The 24521-nt window shown below is 52.0% G+C and overlaps 2 protein-coding genes across 6 annotated transcripts in view; one reads left to right on the top strand and one right to left on the bottom strand.

Moving 5' to 3' along the window:
* The window catches only part of R3HCC1L (R3H domain and coiled-coil containing 1 like), a 96347-nt gene extending 83690 nt beyond the window's left edge, over positions 1-12657 (top strand). For all 5 annotated transcript variants that reach the window (XM_062215110.1, XM_062215112.1, XM_062215109.1 and 2 more), the window contains exon 7: positions 1006-12657. In XM_062215110.1, coding sequence (XP_062071094.1) covers positions 1006-1073 — 68 coding nt within the window. In that variant the 3' untranslated portion in view covers positions 1074-12657. The remainder of the gene's footprint in view (positions 1-1005) is intronic.
* Positions 5159-23164, bottom strand: LOXL4 (lysyl oxidase like 4). The gene is made up of 15 exons (XM_062215114.1): positions 23086-23164; positions 19772-20089; positions 19079-19257; positions 18007-18212; positions 16494-16532; positions 16129-16348; positions 15129-15312; positions 14829-14983; positions 14029-14196; positions 12860-13022; positions 10531-10774; positions 9335-9450; positions 8605-8741; positions 8076-8187; positions 5159-5669 (listed from the first exon to the last, which is right to left on the bottom strand). Exons 2-15 carry the CDS (start codon positions 20055-20057, stop codon positions 5599-5601), a joined length of 2280 nt encoding a protein of 759 aa, XP_062071098.1. The 5' UTR covers positions 20058-20089; positions 23086-23164; the 3' UTR covers positions 5159-5598.
* Between the last annotated feature and the right edge of the window lie 1357 nt (positions 23165-24521).

The following is a 24521-nucleotide window of genomic DNA, read 5'->3' as shown; positions in this document are numbered from 1 at the left end:
TGCCCAAATAGCAGCAAATTTCTCTCTCACATTTCCAGGTGCCAGTGGGCTAAGCTTCCTGACTAACTTCTTTGCCTTTAGAATACAGTCAAATATAGCTTAGGAATTTTATAAAGGATTCAATTGATAGGGAAAGAGATGTCAAAATAGTGTTGACTCTAAACTTATGTTGATTTTTGTAATCCCCCTGGTTCATTGCAAAGTCTTTCATAGACATTATCAATTTGTAACAATAGTCCTTGAAAGGAAGCATTGAAGTTTACAGTCTACATTTTATGGTGAAAGATAATTAATAGCCATGAAATTAGAATTGGTTTTGTGGCACCTAATGCAGTACTTGGGCTACCAAACCGTGTATGTTCTATATTTTCTTAGGCCTTAGAGAAAATGTTAAATGGAGAACCAAGCTTGCATATTAAAAATTGAATATGGATTGCTCAGATTTGTACACTTTTTTCCTTATTGGAAATGTGTATCCCAGAATATTTCTGACTCCTGAAAGTACTCTATCAAGTATGGAAATTTGGTTTGCCTCTAAGTATTTTTTCAGTAAAGATAGAGCAGAAAGATATAAAAAAAGCTATTTCCATTTGAGCAACAAGATAGAAGAAGAATATTGAAACATCTTCTTGATCCTTATCAAAATATTTATAAGGATTAGTAAACTGGTAATAATACTGAAGCATGAAACACATTTAAAAATGGAATTAATACAAATACATATCAGCAAAACTAGAATCTAAGTCTTGCTAGATTCTGACTTATTCCAAATACTTGTAATTTCCATTTGCCCTAGAGCTTTCTGTTTTTGGGTATACAGTAATAAATATAAAGACTTATAGTAGTGTTGTTTCTACTAAAATTGCACATGGAAAATTAGATAGTAACTATTGGAATTAGGTAAGAAGAGTCCTGAATTTTCTCCTGTCTCATGATTAAAATTGACTTGTAATTTGCTTGTTATGTGAAATATACAACCATGTTTAATACTTTCCTTATTTACAGAGAGAAAACGATTGGAAGCCAAGCAACGGGAAGACATCTGGGAAGGCAGAGGCCAGTCTGCAGTTTGAACATCACCCAAAGAAAGAGATAACTTTATGACTCAGAAAATGTTTCCATAGTCTTCAGATAAGAGGATGTTTCCAGAGCTCTGCACATGCAGGTGTGCATGTTATAGAGTTAAAAGTGATGGAAGCGAAGACTGAATGGGTATATAAAGAAGATAGATTCCTGTCTTCACTCCTCACTGCAGTTCTTTGGAATATACTACTGTGGTGGGCGTAGAAGGGAGCCATCAGCTAGGAAGAAATCTGGAAGGTGTGACTTCCATGAGTCTTCTGGACTATGCACGTCATGTTAGTGTGGTTCACCAAGATATTTAAAGCAAAAGCAAACAGAGGATTCAAACCTGCAGTGATGGGAGATTTAGGCCTCGCAAAGGCAGAGCATTCCTTAGTCCCTCACAAAGCTGAAAGCAGCAATATTGACAGCATGGGAGGGGGGGCAAGTGTGGAGCAGTTAGTACAAAGAGAAAGAAGACAGGGAAGCTACACTGCCAGTCCTAGGACTCCAGAGTTCGTGCAGTGGAGTCCAGAGCCTGTACTAGCTAAGTGCCTGGGGCTGCTCCCACTGCACAGCAGCCAGTGCCAGCTCCATTCCTCATGGTCAGCCAGTCTTGGAGCTGTGTGCCAGTTCCAGTTCAAGGAGTAATATCCTGTTGTAAGAGGGATATATTAAAGCCCATTTTATGGCATATATCACTCTGGTATTTGTCAATCTTGTCATTCCCACAAAGAAATAAGAGAGCAGCTCTCTTATCTTTATGCCCATATTAACCCTACCGAGTAGAGAGCTGAACATTTCCCGGTTCCAACATATTCCACAAAAGTGACCACCCTGGGATTGGTATGTGGTAGCTCCCCTCCCCTTGCCTTCTTGGACACCCCCACCCAAACCTCTTGCCTTTTCCCTTCTCTGTCAGATTTTGACATCCTGCAGAAAACATCTGGTACATAGCATGTTTTTGGTATGATCTTCTCAGCCTGTGCCAGAGGCACTTGGCAAGCAGCACCAGACCATCCATTACAGTGATGAGCAGCCAGGATAAAGTAAACATCTCTAGGCAGTGAGAGAGATTTCCTGAAGGACATGGACAAGTCAGAGCCATCAGCTCAGGCTTTATCCATCTCATACCTGCATTCTCAGTGTTTTTGGAAAGTAGTTCTACACTGAAAAAATGGCAGTGCTAGACCTTATATGCTGAGGTGGCAAGAAATAGTATCCCATTCTTTAGGGCAAGAGTTTCATTTTTTGATTTAGTGCCCATGATAATGACAGATTGTTAGCAGTGCCTAAAACGTGGGGGAATGGGATTCTGTTCAAATATTCCTCAAACGACTCTGGATTGGGGACTTAGTTTTGACCAAAGAACTCTGCTGCTGTTCCGATCTTAGAGGTCTCTCACTATTCCTCAGCATTCTTTTCTCATTCTTGGTCAGTTCTGCCAGTTTGCCTTGCTCCTGTTTGGTGCTTCCATGCCAAGTTTAGGGGATTAAATAAATTGTTCTCTTGACTCTATCACTGTTGCTTAGACCAGTGTCCCTCTCATAAGCTTACAGTTGCAGGACTTGTGCTGTCTTCATGGAACAGACTTCTCTGTGATGGGTAGATCTGTTTGAATAGTATGACTGAAAGAAAGAAAATGTAGGGAACTGCAGCATGGCTTCACACTCAATGGTATACCTCTGAGCTAAGCCTTTGCTATGTTTTGTTTCTTCTACAAGGCTAAGAATGACCTTGAGCAGTGAAAAAGAGATGACTGCCTGTCACTTGCCTGTAAGTGGGCTTCCCCTCTCTGGCTGTATTTTAGCTTTGAATGGCATTGTTGATGGTAACATATAGCTCTATGTTTATTGCCCAGCTTTTTTATACATCTCATAATTTTGAGAAGTTACTTTTGTTCTCATTCTAATACTCTATACTGTAGCCTATCCCCGTTCTCATCTAATAACCAGCTACCTATAAATTTCTGATTTATCCTTACAAGCAGACCCAGGAGAAAGATTTTTAATTTTTTTTTTTTAACCAACACTTGACAGGGAGTTCTCTATTTCTACCATTAGTTGAGAATGTGCTCTTTAGTTATATATTCTCCCAGTATTCTGCCCAGCATACATTACCTCAGGCTTGCCAGAGGGGAATCAAATGCTTGGCCATATCTAACGCAAGCTGACTTTCACTGGAGAGCACACAATAGCTTCCCCTGGCTCCTTTGTGAGATGTCCAGGAAGACAGCTAATACAGTCTGCTGTTCACATAACATTATTTTGTATATGTTAAACATCTAATCCCACAATCATCTGCAATTTATAATAGAAAGACATAGTCTCCCTGAATCCTAATATACTCCTCATAGAGTGAAAATTCTTTATAAAATAGAAGTAGATTAGGCTTCTGAGGAGTAGAGGTTCCTAGCACCTTAGTGTCTCTGAGACTAAATTATGCAAGTTGAAAGTCTTCTGAGGTTTTGGGTTCTGCCTGGAATTTGTTGGTTGGTATTCTGTTAACATCCCTCATCTAGTTATTAAGTTATTCCAGCCATCAGTCTTGCCATGTTCTTCCCTTCCAACTCAGAGGTATAACAGTACAACCTTTGTATAACTTTTTCCAGGAATTAGAACTGGCTGCATCTATCAAACAAGTGATGTGGGTAGCAAGACTGACACCAGAGCTGGTGGCTGTCTGCCTGACCTGCTTTTTGTAGCCATGTTGGAAACTAGATCCAGCAAGAAGCTGAGAGTACCTCCATACCTGAATCTATTCACGTCACCACTTGCTGTCCTGCTAGCTGCACCTCCCTTCACAGGCCATTAACTGCATGTATGAGTATAATGTTGTTACTGTTTGGGAAATGTTTGCTGAATCCAACAGGAAATCAGTCCTTCCCTTGTTTACCTAAACTGCCATGCTAAAATATAATGCTTCATTCGCCTAATGAAGGAGACGAGGAGTGGAGAGAAGGTAAAGGAGAAGGAGGAAAGCACTCCCTTGTCATAGAGGATACCCCAGAACATGTCTTTTTTTTTCCTTCCTAAGGAGAGGGGTTGTTATTGTGATGTGTGGAGGGGAGTACTGTTATAAATTTCCTGTATCTGGTACCATTCCTTGTAGTTTTGTAAGCTTTGTTAGGAAAGTTTACAATCCTTGACTTTACCTTCTTGTTTCTACTTTTCATCTTTTAACCTTTCTAACCCCTGTTGCAGCATTGATCCTGGGAAGGGTAATTGGGAAGCAGATAATAGGCTGTCATGAGTAGTATGTGTGTCATGTGCACCCTAGTCCCCAGCACAGGGAGTGAAAAGGAGTGAAGTTAGGGTGCTGGCAACGGTACGTAACCACAGCTGCTCTTTGTCTTTGTAGCAGTCCATAACGAGCAACCTTTATTGACAATGGGAGGAGGGGTCATACCTGTACGGATTATCTTTTAAGTGCGTCTCAAAGGAGAAAAGATCAAGAATCGTGTCCAAGACCATGGAATTATATACTACCTGAGCAAGAGCATGGTGCAGTCATGCCAAGCAGGGTGATAGCTTTTCCTAAGTTCAGTCCTTAACTAAATTAAATGTTCCCCCTTCTGATTTCTCCTGAGTCTTTTGTCCCTCACTCTATCACATCTGTCTTCATGTTCCTATAGAGATGAGTGGCTTGTTTGACTGATGTTCTTTCCATTACAAAAATTCATTCAATGCAAAGTTCATTTGGTTGAGACCTGAAGCCTAGGCCAATCCTGAGATGCATGGTGGTCCTGAGAGAGATTGGATTGTCTGCCAGATTATTTGACACAATTTTTTTTCCTTAGCAGAGGTCCTGGCAGGAGCTGAGGTCCCTATTAGCTCAGTGGTCTTCTTGCTTGGCCTTCTTGTGCTGCGCTGCAGAAAGGCCCTGTCTAGCCGTGTCTGTGAAACTTGCCCTTCTCAAGCACTCAGTAACTGGCAGTGTTGGCCGTTCAGGAGATTAGGGGATGCCGAGGCCTAAGCTTCTGGGGTGTGCAGTAGGATAGTTCAGACTGCTGAAGAACAGACTCTCGCAGAGCAGGGGTGGGTTCCACATGAGGACAGATAAAGTGAGGGGCTGAGTCCTTCAGCATCTCTGGTAGTTGTGCCTCTGAGACTGTGTGTTGCTTTGAGTCCCTAGCAGTGAGCTAACCCCATCTCCTGTGTGAGTCCTCTGTCCTCTGCTCCAAGACATTCGCAAAGCACTGCTTAGATGGGGGACTGGTCCTGAATCCAGAACTCTAGCAAGATCCAGGAAAAATTGGATCTCCTTGTGGAAGAGGAGCTCAGCTGACTAAAGCATGGAGACCATACTCCACAGGCCACAGGCCCCACGGGGAGAGGCCCATAGCCACCCAAAGGGAGCAGTACCATCCTGGTTTGGTGATCTTGCCATCCAAAGGCTTCCTGAGCAGGTACTTGATGCCCCTTGGCACTGGCCCCATTTATTATGAATTAGGGCTCTGTGAAGGGCATGGCTCCAGTAAGCTGAGGTATCTGGTGTTGGTGTGTAGGCAGCAGCTAGGAGTGTGCAGTGATGGCTTCAGATGAGGTTGTTCCTGAGTCTCTGTTCCTGTTCCAGGGAGAGCTCTGCATTGGCTCGGTATGAATCTCCTGTGGGCCAAAGGAAAACAGCTGAATAGCCAACCCTTCCCTGACAAGTTCACACAGACACATTCTGCCCAGTTTAACCTTAAAATCAGATCAGTCGAGGGCATAAACACTAGTCATACTATAGAAACAGACCCTGGACAGGTGTGTGGTTTCGCGGCCACCAGAAAGGATAGGCTGTTGTGTGGGCAGGGTGGTACTGCTGCTTCTCCTTTGCCCATTTCCCCAGATTTATTCTTTGAACTTTATTCTCTCTGTCTTGACCTCTAGAGATCGCATCTTGGCATCACCCTGGCTCCCTTGTCCTCTGGTATCTAAGTGAGTTAGGTCAGTATGAAGCTACAGCAGGAAGTTTAGAGGATGGAAGGGGAAAGAGAGTTTGGGCATTTCTTCCAGAAGTGATAGTCTTTTGACTCCAGCTCCAGCTCCATGCTTGAGCCTTGCCCTGGCTCCAGCACATCCCTTACCCCTTGAAGCCTAAAGGGAATGACAGTTTTTCACTCTTGTTTATACGTGGAGGTCTCAATATCTCCTTGTTTCCTTAGTCCTATGCATACCTCCTTAAGGAATCCTTTTGTGGGGCTGGTGTTGGGGCACAGTGAGTTAAACTGCCACCTGCAACACCAGCATCGCATATGGGTGCCAGTTCAAGTCCTGGCTGCTCCACTTACAATCCAGCTCCCTGCTAATGTGCCTAGGAAAGCAGCAGAAGATAACCCAAATACTTGGGCCCCTGCCACCCAAGTGGGAGACCTGGATGGGGTTCCAGGCTTCTGGTTTCCACATGGGCCAGCCCCAGATGTTGCAGCCATTTGGGGAGTTAACCAGTAGATGAAAGATCTCTCTATCTCTCCCTAACTCTCTCTATAACTACATCTTTGAAAAAATAAATCTTTTATTAAAAAAAAAAAAGAGTATTTGTCTTTAAGTAACTCCAGACTCTCAGCTGAGTGTGCCTTCTGTTTCTGTGAGGACCCTGACAGGTCTGTAATCATTGGTGGAAGAACCTGCAGAGTTACAATGGTTGTTCTTGCCTCTCACTGCTCTGGACCCCTTGCAGCCTGATTCCAGCATTATGGAGGACCTGCTGTCTCTGTAGACATGGCCTTGGATGCCAATTTCTTACTTTCTCCCGTACCGCCATCTCATTTAATGTCAGAAGAACATTTATCCAATAGTCACACAAGTTTGGAACTTTAGACTGTTCGTTCTTTTCTCTGTCTTCTATGTATTGCCAGTTATTTTTTGAAAACAAAAATAATTCCCTGACTGAAATTTCTCAGTGGTTCTAAGAAGCCCTTAGCACAAAGTCCATCATTATCTTAGAACCACCATAACCCTACCTATAAAGAACTTTAAGAGGTTGGAAGTACACAAACCACTTTTACAGTGGAGAAAACTCAAGTTGGGATTTCTTCATTTGCTTTGAAGCGGGAAAGTAGTCAAATTGGATTTGGAACCCAACAAAGACATCTGAAGCCCAATTTTATTCTTTCTCCTACTCTTTATCTTTGATTTTTAACCTTCCTTTAAAACCTAGCTCAAATATCACTCCCTCAGAAACCTTTTTTAGTCCCCAGGTAGTTGCTTTCTCTCTTTGCTTGCTCAGCATTTAGTTCATTCCTGTCTGAGGTACTGAATAGCACTGGGCTTATCTATTTATGGATCTCTCTGTATGCCCTGCCTGACACTGAGCTCCCACACCTTACTTCTACTAATGGCATGATGTTCAACACAACAGTAGGCCTTAATAAAAATGTTGATTAAATGGACAATTCTGCCCCACCCTACCCACCCCACATAGGCAAGTACGGCTGCAAGTGCATACATACACTCTTGTGAAAATGTAGGCACATGAAACATGAAAACAGAAGGATTCTTTACAAACCAGTAAAAGCTACCTCCTTACTCTGCCTCTTCCTCCCATCCCTACCCATGGATTGCTGCTTCTTTCTTTGTCTGACAGGCCCAATCCTGTAAGTGTCCCTGTTCACTTTGTTCTTTTTTAAGCATTGATCACAGCTGGGGTAGTAGCACAGATCAAGGGGGACTATTTTGTGAGGGTATCCGCTTAGGAAGGAGGCAATTGAGAAAGACCATTTGAAAGAGGGAAAGTAATGGACCAGAAAAATTCTGACATGGCCTGAGGTGACAGGAGAGATTCTAGGTCAGAGTAGAAACTTAAGTTTACAAGTAGTCAGCCTTGAAGGCAAATGGGTATAGAAGTAGTTTTTTGGTGAGGTTGATGGCCTGACCAGTTCTAGAAATCTACCTGTCAAGTTGTTAAAGGAAATTTATCTCTGTTGCATCCCTAGCCTTTTATGCACACATACAGGTCACACCCAGGGTGATTTAGAGTCTTCAGCTCCCTGAGCCCATATAAGGCTGGTCCCAAGGTGACTCAGTTACCTGTGTGGCAGTTGTGCAGCCAAACCCGGTGCCCGTCGTACTTGCAGCGACATCTCATCATGTTGTTGGAGAAATCTGACTCTGCCACCTCATATTTGGGGTTCACAACCACCTGGAGCAAGGGGGGGACAATTGAAAAAGGAAGATTTGATTTCTAGGTGAGCTGACAAGTATAAAATCTGTCACATCTTAGGTTGTACCTACTTTATAAAATGGGCTTCTTTCTATGCTTTGCATCACTAATCCTTAAAATCACCCCCAAGAAGTAGGCATTAATAGCCCTGTTTTACAACAGAGACTGAGCAGTCACAACTGAAAAGCCGTGATCTGCCCTGTGCCCATTGAACCAGAACTCAAACTCAGGTCCTTTGGATTTTGACCAAGTGTTCTTTCCACAACATAGCTCCTTCACATGATAGCCCCATTGGAGACTACACGTGAAACCCTCTTTCTTCACTTGATCTTAGGGAAGGTTTAAGGATTTCTGGAGAAATTGGAGCTCCTGTGGGAAATCCCAAAGGATTCTCACCTGGAAGATATAGTCCCCTGGGCCCACATCTGTGATGTCCACCCACTGGCAGTCGATGTCATGCCGGTAGGTGTCCCAGCAGCCTACAGTCACTCCCTGTTCTCCGAAGTTGGCACATGCATAGCGCCTCTGCAGTCCTGTAGGGAAGGGCATAGTTGAAGCACTGAAGCACTCTGTTGGTCTTAAATGCTATGCTTACACCAGCTTGACCTGCTCTGTGCAAGAATGCCCAGTTTACAGATTAGAGACCTGAGGTTCAGTTAAATGACTGGCCTGAGTATCAGAGCCAGAATTGCTACTAACTGTGAATCCAGCACCACAGCAAACCACATCTGTGACAAAGAGATTTCTACTTTGGATGCTTTAGTGAAAACCTCTGTTGGTCTAGGAAATGTGGTTAAAAGATTCCAGCCATACTGGGCTGATTTATTTTTGTCCGTCTATCTACTCATCCATGCATCCAGCACTCTTAAGTTCCACTGTTTACTGGGCCATTCTTAAAGGTTAGGAACTCTGGAAATGCAAACAGGAATCAAACAACCACTGCCCTCAGCTTAGCAAAGATGACACGGGTAAGATGAGAAATGGATCTTTTGTAATTGCCTGGAGTGTTGCTGCCAAACCAGATCTCCAGGTGCCTGGGGCCATTGTAAAGGGCAGAGGGGAGCCTGACCCCACAGGGGCTGAGGAACATAACCTGAGGAGGATGTGCTGATAAGAAACCATGTACCTGCTGGACAGTTTGTGTCTTCTAGACAGAAGCTGGCTTTGTGCCCCTCAGCCACCTTGGAGCCATTGAGAGTGAGCAGATCATAGTGGGTGAAGACCTCGATGCTGTGGTAGTGCCTGCAGAAAAGGCAGAGCTGTGAGCCAGGCCGCTACGGGAGAGGGCCTTCTGAAGGAGTTGGCAGGGAAGATGGAGGCGCTGGGCCCCAGCATCACCCACAAGGGAAAGTTAAACAGGGCAGTGCCCCTCTCCTACCCACACCAAAGTTTGTATGGCCCACTGACTGCTTTGCTAGCACCCCTGCCAGCTGCCCCCATCACCTGGTGCCTGGCTGCGAGGCCTGAACCCCAGGTAGAAGGAAGGGGCCCCGGCACGACCAGCCTTAGCGCTGAGCTGCTGGGGAGGGGCACTTACTCTACTCCCTGTCAGCCTCAGACCAAATTGCTACCGTTGTCTCCAGTCCCCTGTAATGTTAACTCTGTTCATGCTACCAGGGAAAGGTGCATATTAACTCAGGCAGGCCCAAGTCCCATAGCCACTGCCCATTCCCTCTGCTTTCTCCACCCACAGCTGTGTCCTAAAGGAAAAATAGTTTCTTTCTGTCTTTTGTTTTTTTTTTTCCCCATTCAGCCTTTGTCACAAGCATTGTCTCTCCTTCTGTTGGACCTGGAGACTCCTGATAGGAAAGAATGCTCACTGTTTCCTTTTTAGGACCCATCTGTTCCTGCCATTCTCTGGGGCCGTGCCTTGATGCTCAGGAACCAACACACTTTTTCTGCAGAGCCAGAATCCTGGATAGTATGTCTATTTTGAGCATCCAGGTTTCTACAAGTCCTCACCTTACCTGGCTTCTGAAGACAAAGCCTAAACCCAACATTAGAAAAATTGGCCATTACTGTTCTAACAGAGTCAGCTTCTGGTAGTAGCTAGCCTCTGTGGGACATTGCTGTGGGAAAGAGACCTCATGAGCATCATCAACACAGGTTCATCCAGGGAAGGCAAGACACAGAGGGCCAGCAGATCCTACTCAGATTCCCTGATTGCCTCCTTGGGGCAAGGCCGGTAAGATGTCTGGGAAGGAAGATGTGTCCAGGGTGCAGGCTCCTCTCACGAAAGTGCGCCTGAGGCCAGGAAAGAGACTGGGCTCTGGGCCTTGTTCTTTGCCCTTAACTCTCTGGAGCCAAGACATAGGCAGACACCTGTGACACTGGTGCCAAATCCAGCTGTGGCGTCCGGTTTTGGGACGAAAATCAGCCCGGCCCAAGTTGTAAATCTGTGAGGAGAAGCGCAGCAGGCGTCGGTGTCCGTACGGCCAGTCCATGTGGTCAGCAGACCGGGAAAGGCAGTTCTCCTCGTGGGCACAGTACAGCAGGCTGAGCGGGCGGTCTTCCAAGTAGGCCGTCTCCTGCACTAGCTGGGCGTTCATCACCAGGTCTGGAGCACCTGAGTGGCAGAGCGTGGCAGTGAGGCCAAGGGTAGGAAAGCAGTCCGTCTTGTCTCCTGCATGGAGCATGGGCTTGCCCCCAGACAAAGGACAGTTTAAGAGTCAGGAGATGAGAGTTCTAATAACAGTAGCAGGAGAAACCAGTCACTAACCCAGGAGGTAGCCAGCTATAGTGTCAGAAAAGGCCAGGCCCTGTGGGTTCACTTTTGGCTTCATTTCTGACTGCCATTTACCAGCTGTGTGACTGCTTAACGTTTTTGCCTGTCATTTTTGTTAGCTGTAAGCTGCAGAGAATAATAGTGCTATTGATATCATAATACCCATAATGTGCTTAGATCAGTGTCTGGCCCACAGTAAACAAGCAATTGGTAAAAGGTAGTATTTCTTTGTAAATACTTTTCAACCTGTACAAGTACCTGTGTGTAGCCTAAGCCACACAATCATCTCAGAGAGATCTGCTGCTGCCCAGCTTGGTGACTTTAGCCAAGTCACTGTCTCTCTCAGGGCCTCAGTTCCTTGAGTGTAAGGGACTGGGCAGAGAGGGAGGACTGGAAGGGAGAGGTGGGGAGCTTATCTTTCTGCCTGGTCTTGAGTTCTTCCCTGCTAGTCTGTTCTGCAGCTCATAGGTCCACGCTTACGCCAGGGTGCCTGTTCCAACCTGGTGGCTCTCACAGGTGTCCCCGTATAGTTCTCTTTGAGGCATCCTGGGCATTTCAGATGCTTTTCTGTGCATAAATACCTTACTTACATGCTGGTGTCTGTGGCTCAGTGCCTTTCCCTTTCCTTCCCTGTTGCAGGAGCTCTTGCCCTCCCCTAAAACCACATGGCTTTGCACCATCACTGCACCTCCATGTGTCACTACAGAAGTGTGCAGCAACACAGCTGTTGCTGTTTAACTCAGAAGAGAAGAGTTGCCCATTTACAGTGCTTGCTTGTGCAAAAACACAGGGTTACTGTGTAGGTATTTTGGCAAAGGCATCCTGTGGGTGCCGACAAAAGTGGGAAGGGGGCACTGGTTTATTTCCATGGATAGGCATTGAGAGTGGGAGTGAGGATTTGGCTGGTTCGCTGTACGATGCAAAAATGCTGTCAAAATTTCTGTGATATATTTTGGAGAGAGCCAGGATATGCCCACTGACAAACCCTGAAGGAAAGAAGGAGGACTTTCAGGGAATGAGGAGAGTCAAGGAAGGAAAGAAATGAGCAAAGTCAGAGAGGAGAAACAGGGGTGACTACGGAAGCTGTCTAGTACATGTGCCCAGCTGTTGGGAAATACAAAATGCATTCGAGAACAGAGCTGCCACCATGTTCCCAGGGAGAGTCAGCATGCTGTGAGGCCTTGCTGCTGGGCGGGCCCACTCTGCAGGGGAGGGTGTACTGAGTGGCCCCGAGTTTTTACCAGGGTGGAGTGGGCCAAGAGGAAGCCTAGAGCTCACTGACAAGTGTTAAGGGTGTGTGGGGGTTGAAGTCTGGCTATAAAGGTCAAGTGGCCACTTGAGTTGGTGCCAGCTGTAGCCGTTAAACTAAGTATAGTTATCTTCGACATGATTGGCGATGTCAAACAGGTGATGAGAGTCTAGGTTTGTGGAGCACACCCATGTCACAGAGTGGTCTTGTCCTAAATCCTTTAAGATAAATCCCTCAGCTCAGGAACAGAACACAGCTGGCCTTGGGTCCCTGGGGTGCCTCACACTTACATATCTTCCACAATAGCTTTCTAACTTTTTTTCTCACAAACCACAGTAAGAAATATATTTTCTGTTGTAGCCTAGCACACACACACCTCTCCAAGAAAAAAAAATACCACCATTACTAAATACATATTTTCTATTCTGTTTCATTGTTTTTCAACTGTTGGTCACAACCTCAAAATTGAAAAATCCTTGTGCTTTCATAGTTTCTGTTTTCATTCTCGTGGTAACTTCATGAGGTAGCAGGGCAGGGTTTGTATCCTGATTTAACAGGCCACACACCATGGGGAAATAGCAGAGCTGATGCTTCCACTCTCCCACCCTGCCACCATGGAGCTAAGACTGGCACAGAGGCCCCTGCCCCACACCCTGTGAGTCCCTCCTATTACTCACTGCTGGTACAGGAGACTCCTGCTGAGAAGCGCCCAGTGCCGTGGGAGCAGTGCACTGGCCCGTGCCTCTGACACTGCTGCAGAGCTTGCTCGGTGCCCAGGCAACCCACTCCACTCATCACCACTTCTCCGGCCCCCGGTGTCCCCTGCCAGTACCAGGTGTCCTAAGAAAAGAGCCAGACACCCAGTCAGAGCAGAGGGGGACCTGTGGAATCATCTCTGGCACCTCTCTCAGCTTTGGGCCCTTTCATATATCACCCCCACTGGGGTAGGCCCAGCCTTTGCCTGAAAATCTTTAACCATGAGAACCCCTGGGGCAGTCCATGTCACAATTGGATCCCTCTAATATTAGAAAGTTCTTCCATGCCTTGAGGCAGTGTGACTGCCATCCTGCCCTGTTCCCATCTCCTACCACGTGGCAAGCCTCTGTTCCTTCCTCACAAACCCAGACGCAGGGTTCCCATTCTGCCCGAGCTGCCGTCTGTACTCAGAGTTGGGCCCAGTTCTCCAGGTGAGGCCTGCCCAGGCATTGCCAGTGTGGATGCAGTGCTGAGGTTTCTCCATTACAGTCACGCCCCAGTCCTCTTGGTTTTGTCTCGTTAGGACCCTTTGAATCTATCCATTTACTGCTTCCTGGACTGCCTCTAGCTTGTGCAGTCAGCATCTTTTCTGAGTCTGCATCCCTCCATCCGTGTTGGCCTCCACCCAGTTGTTTTCCAAACAGCAAAGGAAGTCATTAAGAAAGAAAAAACACCAGACTGCAAGCTTTGAATGGTCTTCCTCCTCCCTCCTCTACCTGTACACTTCACACCACTCTCTCCCTAACTTCTTCGACTGAATCAAGCTTTCTCTGACTACAGGGCCTTTGCCTGGCCACTTACTCCTCTTTTTACCTCATCTGACTTAGCTTCTTTTCTGCACACAAGGTACTGTGTCCCTGGCTGTGTGACCATGTTACTGATGGCTGCTTCCTTCACTGGCCGGCATGCTCCTGAGGCAGGGGCCGTGTCTTGTTTCCCACAGCACCCAGAATTAGTCAGCCCATAGTCTGACTCAGTAATGAATTGCTGAATGAATGGGTGAAGGGCCAGAAGCTTCGCACTGGAAGTTTTGGTCCTCTTAGTCTAGGAGGATCGGAAACTATAGAGAAGGAATGAGGCAGGGACCTACCTTGATGGCATGGTTGGCAAAACCCAGGCCGAGCTGTCGGCAGACTACCATGGCTTCATTGAGTCCCCAGTGGTCACTGCACACGGTCCCCCAGCGTTGGACTCCATTCACCTCCACCTGCACCTCCACTATGCCCTCCTCAGGGCTACGGCCACCAGCCAAGCGCACCTGCAGTGGTCACAGGTGTATAAGCAGTGGGACAGCCGTGGTGGAGGACTGCAAGCTGGACTCCTGCTCAGGGATCCTAGATGAGACAGTCCTCTTTGGACTTGTCTCTTCTGTAAATGGAAGGGAGTTCACTAGCTAGTCCCGAATGTTCCTGCCCGCTACAGAAACCTGACTCAAAGCGCTTGCGCTAGGGGCTCTTGCTGTCCTACCCGAAATCCTGCCATTAATGATGCCTCAATTACACAGGGCTTTCACGTCCACCACCTCTCCCACAGGGACCCATGAGAGGTGACCCCATTTTACAAGACACCAGGGACTTGCTCATGGACCATGTCATACTGACACTTGAACGTGAACATCCACACAGCTGCAGTGCTGACAGCCTGTGGCACTCTCCCCTAGCCACCTTCTCACCTTCACAGGGAACCTGCGAGGGTAGGTGTGGGGGGGATGCCACCACCTGCAGAGTTTCTGGGGCCCTCTGACGTGTCTGGGACTGTGGGCATGACCAGGTGAGACTCAGAGGAAAGGGCTCTCCAGGCTGACTCCCAGGGAAGGTAGGCTGTTGCCAGGGCAGCCCCTCCATGCTGGCTCCCTGTGATATGTGAGGCCATGCCCAGACCTGAGCTCACCTGACTCTGGAAGCCCATGTCGGGGACGTTGCACCTGACAGCAGCATCATTGTCATGTTGACAACCATTCTGGGAGCCTTCCAGGGCAAGGCAGTCACTGAGGGTGCGCTCATATCCCCTGCAGCGCACCTCACTCAGATGGATGGGCCCTAGCCCTGTGGGGAGAGAGGTGCAGTGAGGCCCACAGCCGTGGTTTCCCCTGCGAAGGGGGACATCCTGGGCCCTGACACCGCAAGGCCACCAAGAGATGGGGCAGTGATACAGGTTTCTCCTCATCCCACTGTAGGCCCCCTCACTCACCTTGGCCCAGCTGGGCCCCAAAGAGAGCCTCTCGAGCAGAGCCAAACCCAAGTTGACGACACACGACGCTGGCGGAGATGAGGTCCCACCTGTGGTCACAGACTGTGCCCCACTGGCGGTTCATGAGCACTTCCACCCGGCCCTCACCCACCTGGGCCCCGGAGCGTAGGCGCACCCTCAGCTCCTGGGGAGAGGGAACTTGCTTCAGGGAGGGTGGCCAGCAGGTGTTGAGCCACCACAGCCAGAAGCCAGGCCATGGCCTCTGACTGCCTGTAGCTGCCACCTTGAATAGGCATTTTCTCCACCCCATTATTTCAATGACAGTTAACCCCTCAGTGTGGCGCTGGATGTGTCTTAACACCTCACTAGCACTTGCTCATCTACTATATTTTTAAAATATTTATTTGTTTGAAAGGCAAAGTGGGGGAGGGGAAGGGAGATAAGAGATTTATCTGTTGGTTCACTTTCCATATGGCCACAACAGCGGTGGGGCTGGGCCAGGCTGAAGCCAGGAGCTTCACCTGGGTCTCCCACATAGGTGGCAGGGGTTCAAGTACTCGGGCCATCTACTGCTGCTTTCCAGGTATGTTAGCAAGGAACTGGATTGGAAGTGGAGCAGCTGGGACTCGAACCAGTGCCTATATGAGATGCCAGTGTTGCAGGCGGCGGCTTTACCCACTGCACCACACGCCAGTGCTGCTCATCTAGATTTCAGAACAAAGGGCCCGGCTCAGGGCAATCCTTTCTGCTGTCATAGGCTGCAGCTACAGTTTAATGACTTTATGGTTACGTTTTATTCAAGGTGGGTGATGTCAACTTTCCATTTATGGTAGGGTTATAAACAGTCCTTTTAAAATAAATTCTAAGGTTCTGCTGTCTCGTGACATGGTCTCCTCATCCCAGTTCAGTTGCTTTCTCCTCTCCTCCTGTCCTGGAGCACCCCATGGCCCCTGACCCTAAAGGGTCCTGCACATAGGGTGCAGGGTCCCTTGGGGCTCACCTCCTCCCTGGACTCCTTGCGCCGAGGCTTTGCCTTTGGGGGGCGGAAGCGGGGCCCTGCCACACAGTTGACCACAGCGTGCATGCCTCCTGGGCAGGCTGGCCGCAGATTGCCCTGCGCCGGAGCCACCTGCACCTGGCAGTTGGCCATGTGAGGCTCTGTCCCCAGACAGTTTACTCGATGGATCCAGAAAGAATTCTTACTAGTCAGGCCCTTCAGCCTGCAAGACAGGAGACCGAGGGTGGAGGAGGGGTTGAGGGAGGAGCTTGCAGACCAAAGGAGGCCAAGGCAGAGGGACAGGGAGGCGAGGGTGACTCCTCACGCCACACCCCCTTGCATCCTCCCCTGAGGGTGCTGCTCCTCACCTGGACTTGGGGTCCTTCAGCTTCAAATTCCAGACTTTCCTGTGGTGGGAGAAAACAGATAGGGAGGGGAGGGGTGCAGAAGTCCCAGCCCCTGCCACCCTGGTTCCTTATAGTTGTCCTTATGTTTACATCGCACTTTGGAGTCTGCTGACCTGGTCATAAATCTTAGCTCAGTGCTGATAAGTGGCCACCCCACAAATAGCAATGATCCCACTTTACAGGGAAGGCAAGCAGGGTCCCTCAGCTAGTCGTGAAGTGGGGTCTGTTCTGCTGGGCTGCAGCTCAAGCTCACCCCCATCCAGGTGAGGGGGGGCCTTCAGGAAGTGCTCTGAAAGGACCCAGGGAACGTCCTCTGGGGACAGATGGAAGTCGAAGGCCTTGCTTGGGGTGGCTGTGAGAGGGCTGCCACCCAGAGGCACCGAGGCTATAATCATGGCCGCCCTTCTCATGGGTGGTGGGTGAGTCAGCAGGGCCCAGATGTGCAATTACCGGGCAGTGGGGAGCCAGGGCCTTGCATCCCAGTCATCCCCGGGGATGCAGCCACGTGGCAGCCCAGCACCCTCCTCCCGTAGACACAGGTGAGAGCAGCAAGGACTGCCACCCCCTTGAATGGAGCGTGGCAGAGTGAGGTGGCTGAGGGCAGGTGACAGGTCCTGTAGGAGATTCTCGCTTGCTGAGGAACACACAGAGTGCACTGCCTTGGAGCTGGTGGAACTGTGAGCGCGGTCGTCACTTCTCGGGCTGATGCAGTCTGCTGCGAGGGCTCCCGTTTCTGACAGCACTTTCTGTCTCCTCTCCCAGAGCTGCCCCACCCACGCCCCGCTTACATGCACCCCAGTCACAGCCTGGCTCAGGCAGACTGCCGTCGAGTGGAGATACCCACAGTGGAATGGATAATCGACGCCCTGCCCAAGGCCCACAGATAGTTACTGGTAGGCCTGAGACCAGGACACGGAGGACCCGTCCTTGGGTGGCACTGCCAGCATCTTCAGAAAACTCCAGTTTGTAGTCAAGGACACAGTGTTTGCACAGTTGCCAGCGTGGGGCGTTCTGGGCACAGTCATTTCTGTTTGGTTTCTGGCTGTGTCTAGGTCTGTCTCAGGATCTTCCACTCATCCTTATCCACTCTCCTCTTGTTATCCTGAGGGATCCACGTCTCACAAGTCCAGGCACCGTCCTCAACCAGCCTGTTTGCCTCCCACTCCCACATCCACTCATTGTCCTGCCCCAGACACCCACACCTGCCAGCCCAGCCCACCAGCCCTCCCTGAACCCTGCAGGGTCTCATGACCACACACACACACACTCACACCTCACAGTTACACACATGCTCTTACATACTCATCACACATGTGCACACACTCCTGCACACCTCACACACCCTTCACACATCACATGCCAGCAGCCACACACACGCACACAGACTTGCACGCATGTACATGCACACACACACTCCCAGCCACCACCCTGTAATCCCACCTCCATCCGGTCCTCAGTCCCGTCCCCCTCTTACCTGTAGTAGGGGTTGTTGACAGGCACCTCACTGGGGAAGCCCAGCATCCCGCACACCACCCTGCTGTTGTTCATGGTCCAGCCCTGGTCACACACCTGCCGCCAGTGGCCCTCGTACTTCACCTCCACGGCGCCCTCAGTCACTGGGAGGCGCCGTTTGGCACTGGCAAGGATGGGCTTGAGCCGTACCTCCTCCAGCCGCCGGCCCTGTAGGGCGCAGTCACTGTGGGCCCCGGGTCCCTGCCCTTCCTCCGAGCTGATGCAAACTGTCACTCAGGAAAGGGGGGCGGGGCTCAGACCATCCTCCTTGACGCCTCACTGGACAGGCCGTGAAACCAAGGCCCAGGGAAGGGAGAGACTTTCTTTGAAGGCCACATGTTGAATAATAGGCAGACCTCAGTTTGCGTGGGACCTTTCCCTCAGTGCCTCAAATAGGCTAAACTGCAGAGAAGCAAAGGGACCTGAGCCCTCACTGGAACCAGGATGGGAGACCCTGCAGCTGAGGGGGTTTCCGCTGGGCTTGCAGGGGGGCCTTCTTCATGGCAGCTGGCGAGAGCTGAGGTGGGCACAGACTGGTTGCTCAAGGCTACCAGCAGGATCCTCTGGCCCCCAACCCCCGCCCCCAAACCTGGGTGACCTGAACGAGGGCAGAGTCTCCCATTGTGGCCAGGGCCAGCTGTCCCCGGGCTGGAGGCTGCCTGGCAGCAGAGGGTGGGAGCCAGAGTGCTGCCCTGCCGGCTCCTGTTGTTTGGCTTGAGCTGTTTTTAGCTTGGGGTTGTTTGTGCTGGGAAGAGGCAGCAATTGTGGCCTAGCCTTGTGGGTGAAGCAGCCCCTTCCCCCTTCTGCCTTCCTGATGGGGAGCAGCTGCTGTGATTCCCAGCAGACCCAGCCTTTGATCCCCGACCTGCCCTGCATCAAGCTGAAGCCCTCTACCCATGCAGCTGCTCATGGCCAGGGCCCCAGGATGCTGCTTGGCTCAGGCTCTGCTCCCTTTCCTTCTGGCCTCCTCCTCCTCCAGGCTTGTCCCCTGATCCAGCTCTTGGCTCAGGCCTGTGCCTGAACAGCCTCCTCACCTGGGGCCCGAGGGCATTGGAGACCTTCTCAGAAAAGTAGCCACGCTGACGCTTGGGGTGGCACACCACCCCAACATCTTCCGAGTGGCTGCAGTCACTCACACCCCAGCCATTAGAGCCACACTGGTCCAGGGAGCTCTCGGTGCCCACACAACGCACATTGTCCAGCCAGATGGGTCCTGTTGGGGAGAGCACGGGTGATGCTCAAGGATGGGCAGAGAGAGGCAGGCCACAGGCCCTGCTGAGCCCCTTCTTCTAAATGTTAAGTAGCAAGTGGGGGTCAGGTGGGTTGATGGTCCTCCCGGGGTCTCAGTATACACAACCCTGCTGCTGCCTCTTGGCATTGGGTCCTATGGAATCTGGTTACTGAAATTTCAGGTAGGTGTAGTGACTCACCTATACCCTCACCTCTTCATCCATCCACCCATCCGTTTAGTCCGCAAGGTTTGCTAAGCACTCAGTGCATGCCAGTTTATGTTAAGGAATTTAGAGTTGACAGGTGGTGATGGCGGCGATGATGCCTCTTACAAGGGGCCATCTGCAGCTGGGGCTGAGGGAATGCCTTATGGAGAAGACCATTTGGGCTGTGTGTTAAAGGCTGGGTGGGTGTCTGGTGCCTTCTGCTGGAGCCACGGTGAGCCCCCTCCCGAGAGAAGCCTGCCGCCATCGCCTTCGCCGTCCTGCTGGACTCACCTTCCCCTTGGCCATACTTGGCGCTGTGGGCCCAGGTCAAGGCAGCCTCGAAACCCAGCTGGCGGCAGGCCACTGTGGCCTCCTGGAGGCCGAAGTCATCATCGCACACCGTGCCCCACTGGCCCTGGTGCAGCACCTCCAGGCGGCCCTCCTCCGGCCTGCTCCCTGGGCCCACCAGCCGGAGCTTCACGGTGCCCACTGACTGTGGATTGCTAGGAGGGGCCTGGCCCAGCAGCAGCAGCAGCAACAGGAACAGGGAGAAGGTGGCTGGGGAGGACCACGTCATGGTCACTGCAAGGTCCGTTGGGGCCAAGGCACCTGCAGAATGAGTAAACACGGCTGATCACCGCCTCTCCCCTGCCCGCAGGCCTCTTTGGCACCACACAGGGAGGAAGAGGAGGTGGCCTACCCCTCGAGTCACGGGGGGGGGGGGTGCCCAGGATCTCCAACCCTGATCAAGTGGGCAAATGCCCCCTTCACCACAGACGGGTGCATGGATTGTTGGAGCAGAAAGGGCTCATTCGCTGTGTGGCCGGGCAAATGTTAAACTTTTAGGCCCTAATTCCTTACTTCTAAAGTGAAGTCTCATATCTCTCTCAGCTTAGATACCCAATGACATCCCCAAGCCGTAGCTCCAGGTACCTCTGAGCACATTATCTGTGCATTGATTGAACAAACGTGACTGGAATACCTGCCCCATGACAGTTACTAGGCCAAATGCGGGAACACAGAAGTGAAGACAGCCCTCAGGAAGCTCAGAGCAGAGGGCTGTGTGCTGTGTCCCCAGTGCCGAGTGGTGACAGGTGTGGAGGCAGCACTGGCTGTGCAGTCGGGCTGTGGCACAGCACCGGGCTGCAGAGTGCAGACTGGGGAGCTGGACCGCCCACTTTCAAGTTCCGCCTCCCCGGTTAGTTTCTCGATGAGCCTGGGCAATTTCTCAGCACCTCCCTCTGTAAAACAGGCATAACAACAACACCAGCTTCATGGGATTTTTGCGAAGAGTGAATGAATGAACACGTGGTAAACGCTCAGGTCAGGCTCTGTAACAGCTACAATAGAAACAGTGGTCTAGGTAGGTCTCGTCCCTTCTTTGTACAGAGAGGGGAATAGAGGCCATGCCCTGTCTGATTGCGAGTCCCCAGCACCTGCAATGCCCTGCAGCTCCCCCTCCCCCGGCATGGGGAACCCACACTCCTCGCGAGGGCTGTGCGCTGCTTGTACCACATTCTCACCATACACTGCCCGCTGGGACCCGCCTGTGCTCCCGTTCCAGACTTAAACACTGCTTTCTTCATGTCACTCCCTACTCTGAGTCCTGGGGAGCCTTCACCACAGTGGAGTTCACGTCCCCATCATTAACATTACGGCTTTCTTAGCTTTGAAAGTTAACCCAGAAGTAATCAATGGTCTTAAGAAAAAAAAAAAATGATGGTGCAGAGTTAGAGCTGCTGATTACAGTAATCGATCTATCACTCTTTGCTGCTTCAAGGTCCCATTTCCTCAAAGCTCCCCTGAGGCCACAGGGGTCACACTGGGTCTGGACAGAGAAACAACCTCCCCCCCCCCCCCCCCAGCAGTCAGGATGCTCTGACTGCCACCAGACTGCGGTGGGCCTGGACTCCGGGATTTCCTCTCCGATCCTCAGCTGCAACACCTGTAAGACAAGGGGGTAGCAGTGGCGGGGGGGAGGGGGGCCTCTATACAACGCGCCTGCTGCTGGGAGGGCTGAGTAGGTCTGCTCTTGCCTGTGGCTGATGTCCCACAGCAAGGCTGTGGACAGTCCCAAGCTGGCAGCATCCCTCCCCTCCGAGGTACCAACACGGGGACAGGGTAGGCTCCAAGCCAGGGCAGCTCCCTCCCATGAAAGCTGCCACGAGGTGGCTGGGCAGCAGCAGGACCTGGGAGTCAGACCACCAGTGCCCTCTTCACTCGGCCTTCCCCCACTGCAGGGCTCCCACCGTTTTTTGTTCTCACCAGGCCCCAAACATCGCATCGTTACCCACCCTCTGTGCCTTTGCTCTCACCCTCCTAGCTGGAGTACCCGCCCCCTCTGCATCAGATTGTTAAACTCCTAACATCAGCACCCAGGCCAAATGCTCCTCCACGGAGGCCTCCCAGTCCCCTGCCTCCCTAGTACTTCTTGTGTTGCCGGATTCCTGCCCCACAACCGGTCTCCACACACCCATTCCCCAGCACCGGGCAAGGAAGAGGATCAGGCCACAAAGTCAGTCTTAGGGAGGGAGCAGTCTCCACAGTGGCCGTTACTTTCTGAAGGGAAAGAGAAGGGACAGGACGAGTGTGGGAAGGAAGATGGGGGTGGAGGAGGGAGGGAGGGAGGTGGGGATAATAGTCCATTTAGAAATACCTATTGAATCCTCTGTCCATTTTCCAGATGAGAAAATGAGGCTCAGAGAAGTTCATTGCCCAGGCAGGATTCGACCCGGGCAGCCTGGCTAGAAGCCGGTCCTCAAACCCACAGGGAGACAGATGTTGGGAGAAGGGGGGTGGGGGCAGGGAGCTGAATGAAATTCCACCCTGTGACAGTGAGATTTATGACCCGGACCGCGGTGTGAAGGCACTGGGGTGAGTGCCAGCACTGAGTGCCACCAAGTGACAGTTCCAGGACCTTGCCAGCTCGAGGCAGAGTGGCACCTGCTCCAGGTGCTGCCAGGGGACGCTGGCACCTGTCCTGCCCTGGCCCTGGAGGGAGGGCTGGAAGAGGGCCAACGCCCAAAGGCGTTGGGGAGACAACATGAGATGCTATTGTGGGGTCCCCACAACCCCTTCTCTGGAGGCTCTTGGGGGTTGGGCTGCGTCGGGTCTCCCCCTCAGCCCTCTGCCCTCCCTGGGATCACCGGCTTTGGGCCTGAGGCAGCGCCAGCAAATGGGCTGGAGCTTACCTGTCCAGGCTGGGAAAGGAGGGGGCTGAAGTCCTCTCCCCGCTCCCACTCCTCATTCCCTCTCACCGCAGCACAGTCACTGTGCCCTGGCTCCTTGTCCCTCAAGTCACAGGAGCGACACCTGAACCACCTTGCCCTTCCCCGGCCCCTCCCTGGGTGAGAAGGCAGAGAACATAGTCCGCGCACAGAGCAGGCACGCAGACATTCGGGGCCAGGGCGCAGGAGCAGGGAGCCTCGGGCCGAGCGCCCCAGCTTGGTCCCTGGTCTCATGGGAAGCAGGCTGCTGAGCACCGAGGGGCTAGGCTGGCTGCCCACGGGACTCCCTCCCTCCCAGCCTCCAGGAACCCTCAGAGAGACAGCAGGGCGGACAGACAGCAGAGCGAGACGCAGACCCGGGGCCAGGCGGGAGCTCACCGGTGGAGCGCGGACGGTCCGGGGCTGGGCCGGGCGCCACGGCGGAGCGGCGGGCGGTAGCGGGCCTCCCGGGGCGCCCTGGGGCCCTTTTATCCGCCCGTCGCCTTGGCCCCCAGCCCCCAGCCGGCCGCGGCCGAGGCCCCGCAGGCACCGCCCCCGGGCGGGCCTGGAGTGGGCGGGCGCCCCGCCCGGCCGGCTCTTCGCCAGGCGCCCCGGCGGGACGGGACGGGACGGGACTCAGTCCGGGGGCGGGGGAGCCCGCCGGCCCGGGAAGTCCCCGGCCGGGAAGTCGCTGGGGGCCCGCTGCGGGCGGGGACGGCTGTTTGGCGGAGCCCAGTGGCGCGCGGTGCGGTGGGAGGCACAGGGCGGCTGAGCGTTCCCGGGCAGCCTGTGGGTCCTGTGCCTCCCCTGCCTGACACAGGGGACAGCGCCCACCCCAGGGTCCCGCTCAGAGCCTCGGCGGGAGCAGGTGCGCGCAGCACAGCGCCCTGGCCGTGGGTGCACCTCCCTTCTGCAGGGTCCGAACCCCCTGGGCGCGGTTACCAGACACCCTGTTCTGGGGGCACAGGTGAGAGCTGGGTTCAAGTGCAGTCGCGATAGAGTGGGTATGTGCCCGATGCAGTAGCAGGTAGGCCTCTGCACTGCCCTAGTCCCCTTAAATTTACAGGGTACTGTAACGGGGTGCCATCCTGTTCTGCCCACTGTGCAGCTGCGAACACCGAGCCCCAGGAGCCGACCCTGGCTTCCCCAGGTCATACACAATAAAGTGGAAAGCATAAATTCCCTGCAGCCCTCACTGGATTGGGGAGTGGTCTCCTCCTGCTGCTGATGGGGGGCGGGGGGAGGGTTGTGCGCACTGTGTGGGGCAGGAGGCTGTGGAATTAAAAAACACAACGGGCTGAGCGAGGAGGGGTCCCAGCCCCAGTCCTGCTTCTTGGCACAGTTCTGTTCACCCCCAGGGTCCCAGGGACTGCATCTCTGAAAGGGCCGGAGGATGCCAGGCCCCCACTGGTCTCGCCTGGTTTCCCTCTCAGCTCCCACCTTGCCTGAGAGTCCTTCCAAAAGGCTCATTCATTCAGTAAACCTTTATTGATTTTCTCCTCGTGCCAGACGCTGGGAGGGGCCTGCCCAGTCTGGTAGGGGAGGCAGATAGACCAGCAAGCACTGCCAAGGCACGGTGTGATAAGGGCCGGATGGCAAGGTGGACCTTTGTGGTTCCTGACCCTGCTGCTGGGGGCCACCCCTGGCCACTCGTGTCTGAGATGGCCCCCCAGTGCCCCCGCCCCACCCCAGCTGGGCCCAAAACATTCCCTGTGATGAATCAACAGGAAAGAATGCTCGGAGCTCCGGGTCAGTGGCAGCAGCAGCAGCCCGGTTCCTCCCCGAGGGACAATGAGGCAGCTGTGGCCTGGGGTGCCAGGTATGCCCAGGCCCCC

Source organism: Lepus europaeus, chromosome 17 (assembly GCF_033115175.1).
Source record: "Lepus europaeus isolate LE1 chromosome 17, mLepTim1.pri, whole genome shotgun sequence".
NCBI classification, from domain to species: Eukaryota; Metazoa; Chordata; class Mammalia; order Lagomorpha; family Leporidae; genus Lepus; species Lepus europaeus.
The sequence above is the reverse complement of the archived record's forward strand: the minus strand, read 5'-3'. Positions and strand labels throughout refer to the sequence as shown.

Excerpts from the sequence above, each read along its gene's own strand:
- LOXL4 (XM_062215114.1), bottom strand. The coding sequence starts at position 20,057 with ATGACGTGGTCCTCCCCAGCCACCTTCTCCCTGTTCCTGTTGCTGCTG. Across the intron at positions 15,313-16,128 it reads GCAAGGAGTCCAGGGAGGAG|GAGCTGAGGGTGCGCCTACG; the intron begins GTGAGCCCCAAG and ends CCCTCTCCCCAG. Across the intron at positions 13,023-14,028 it reads TTGCCAACCATGCCATCAAG|GACACCTGGTACTGGCAGGG; the intron begins GTAGGTCCCTGC and ends CTCTTTTCTTAG.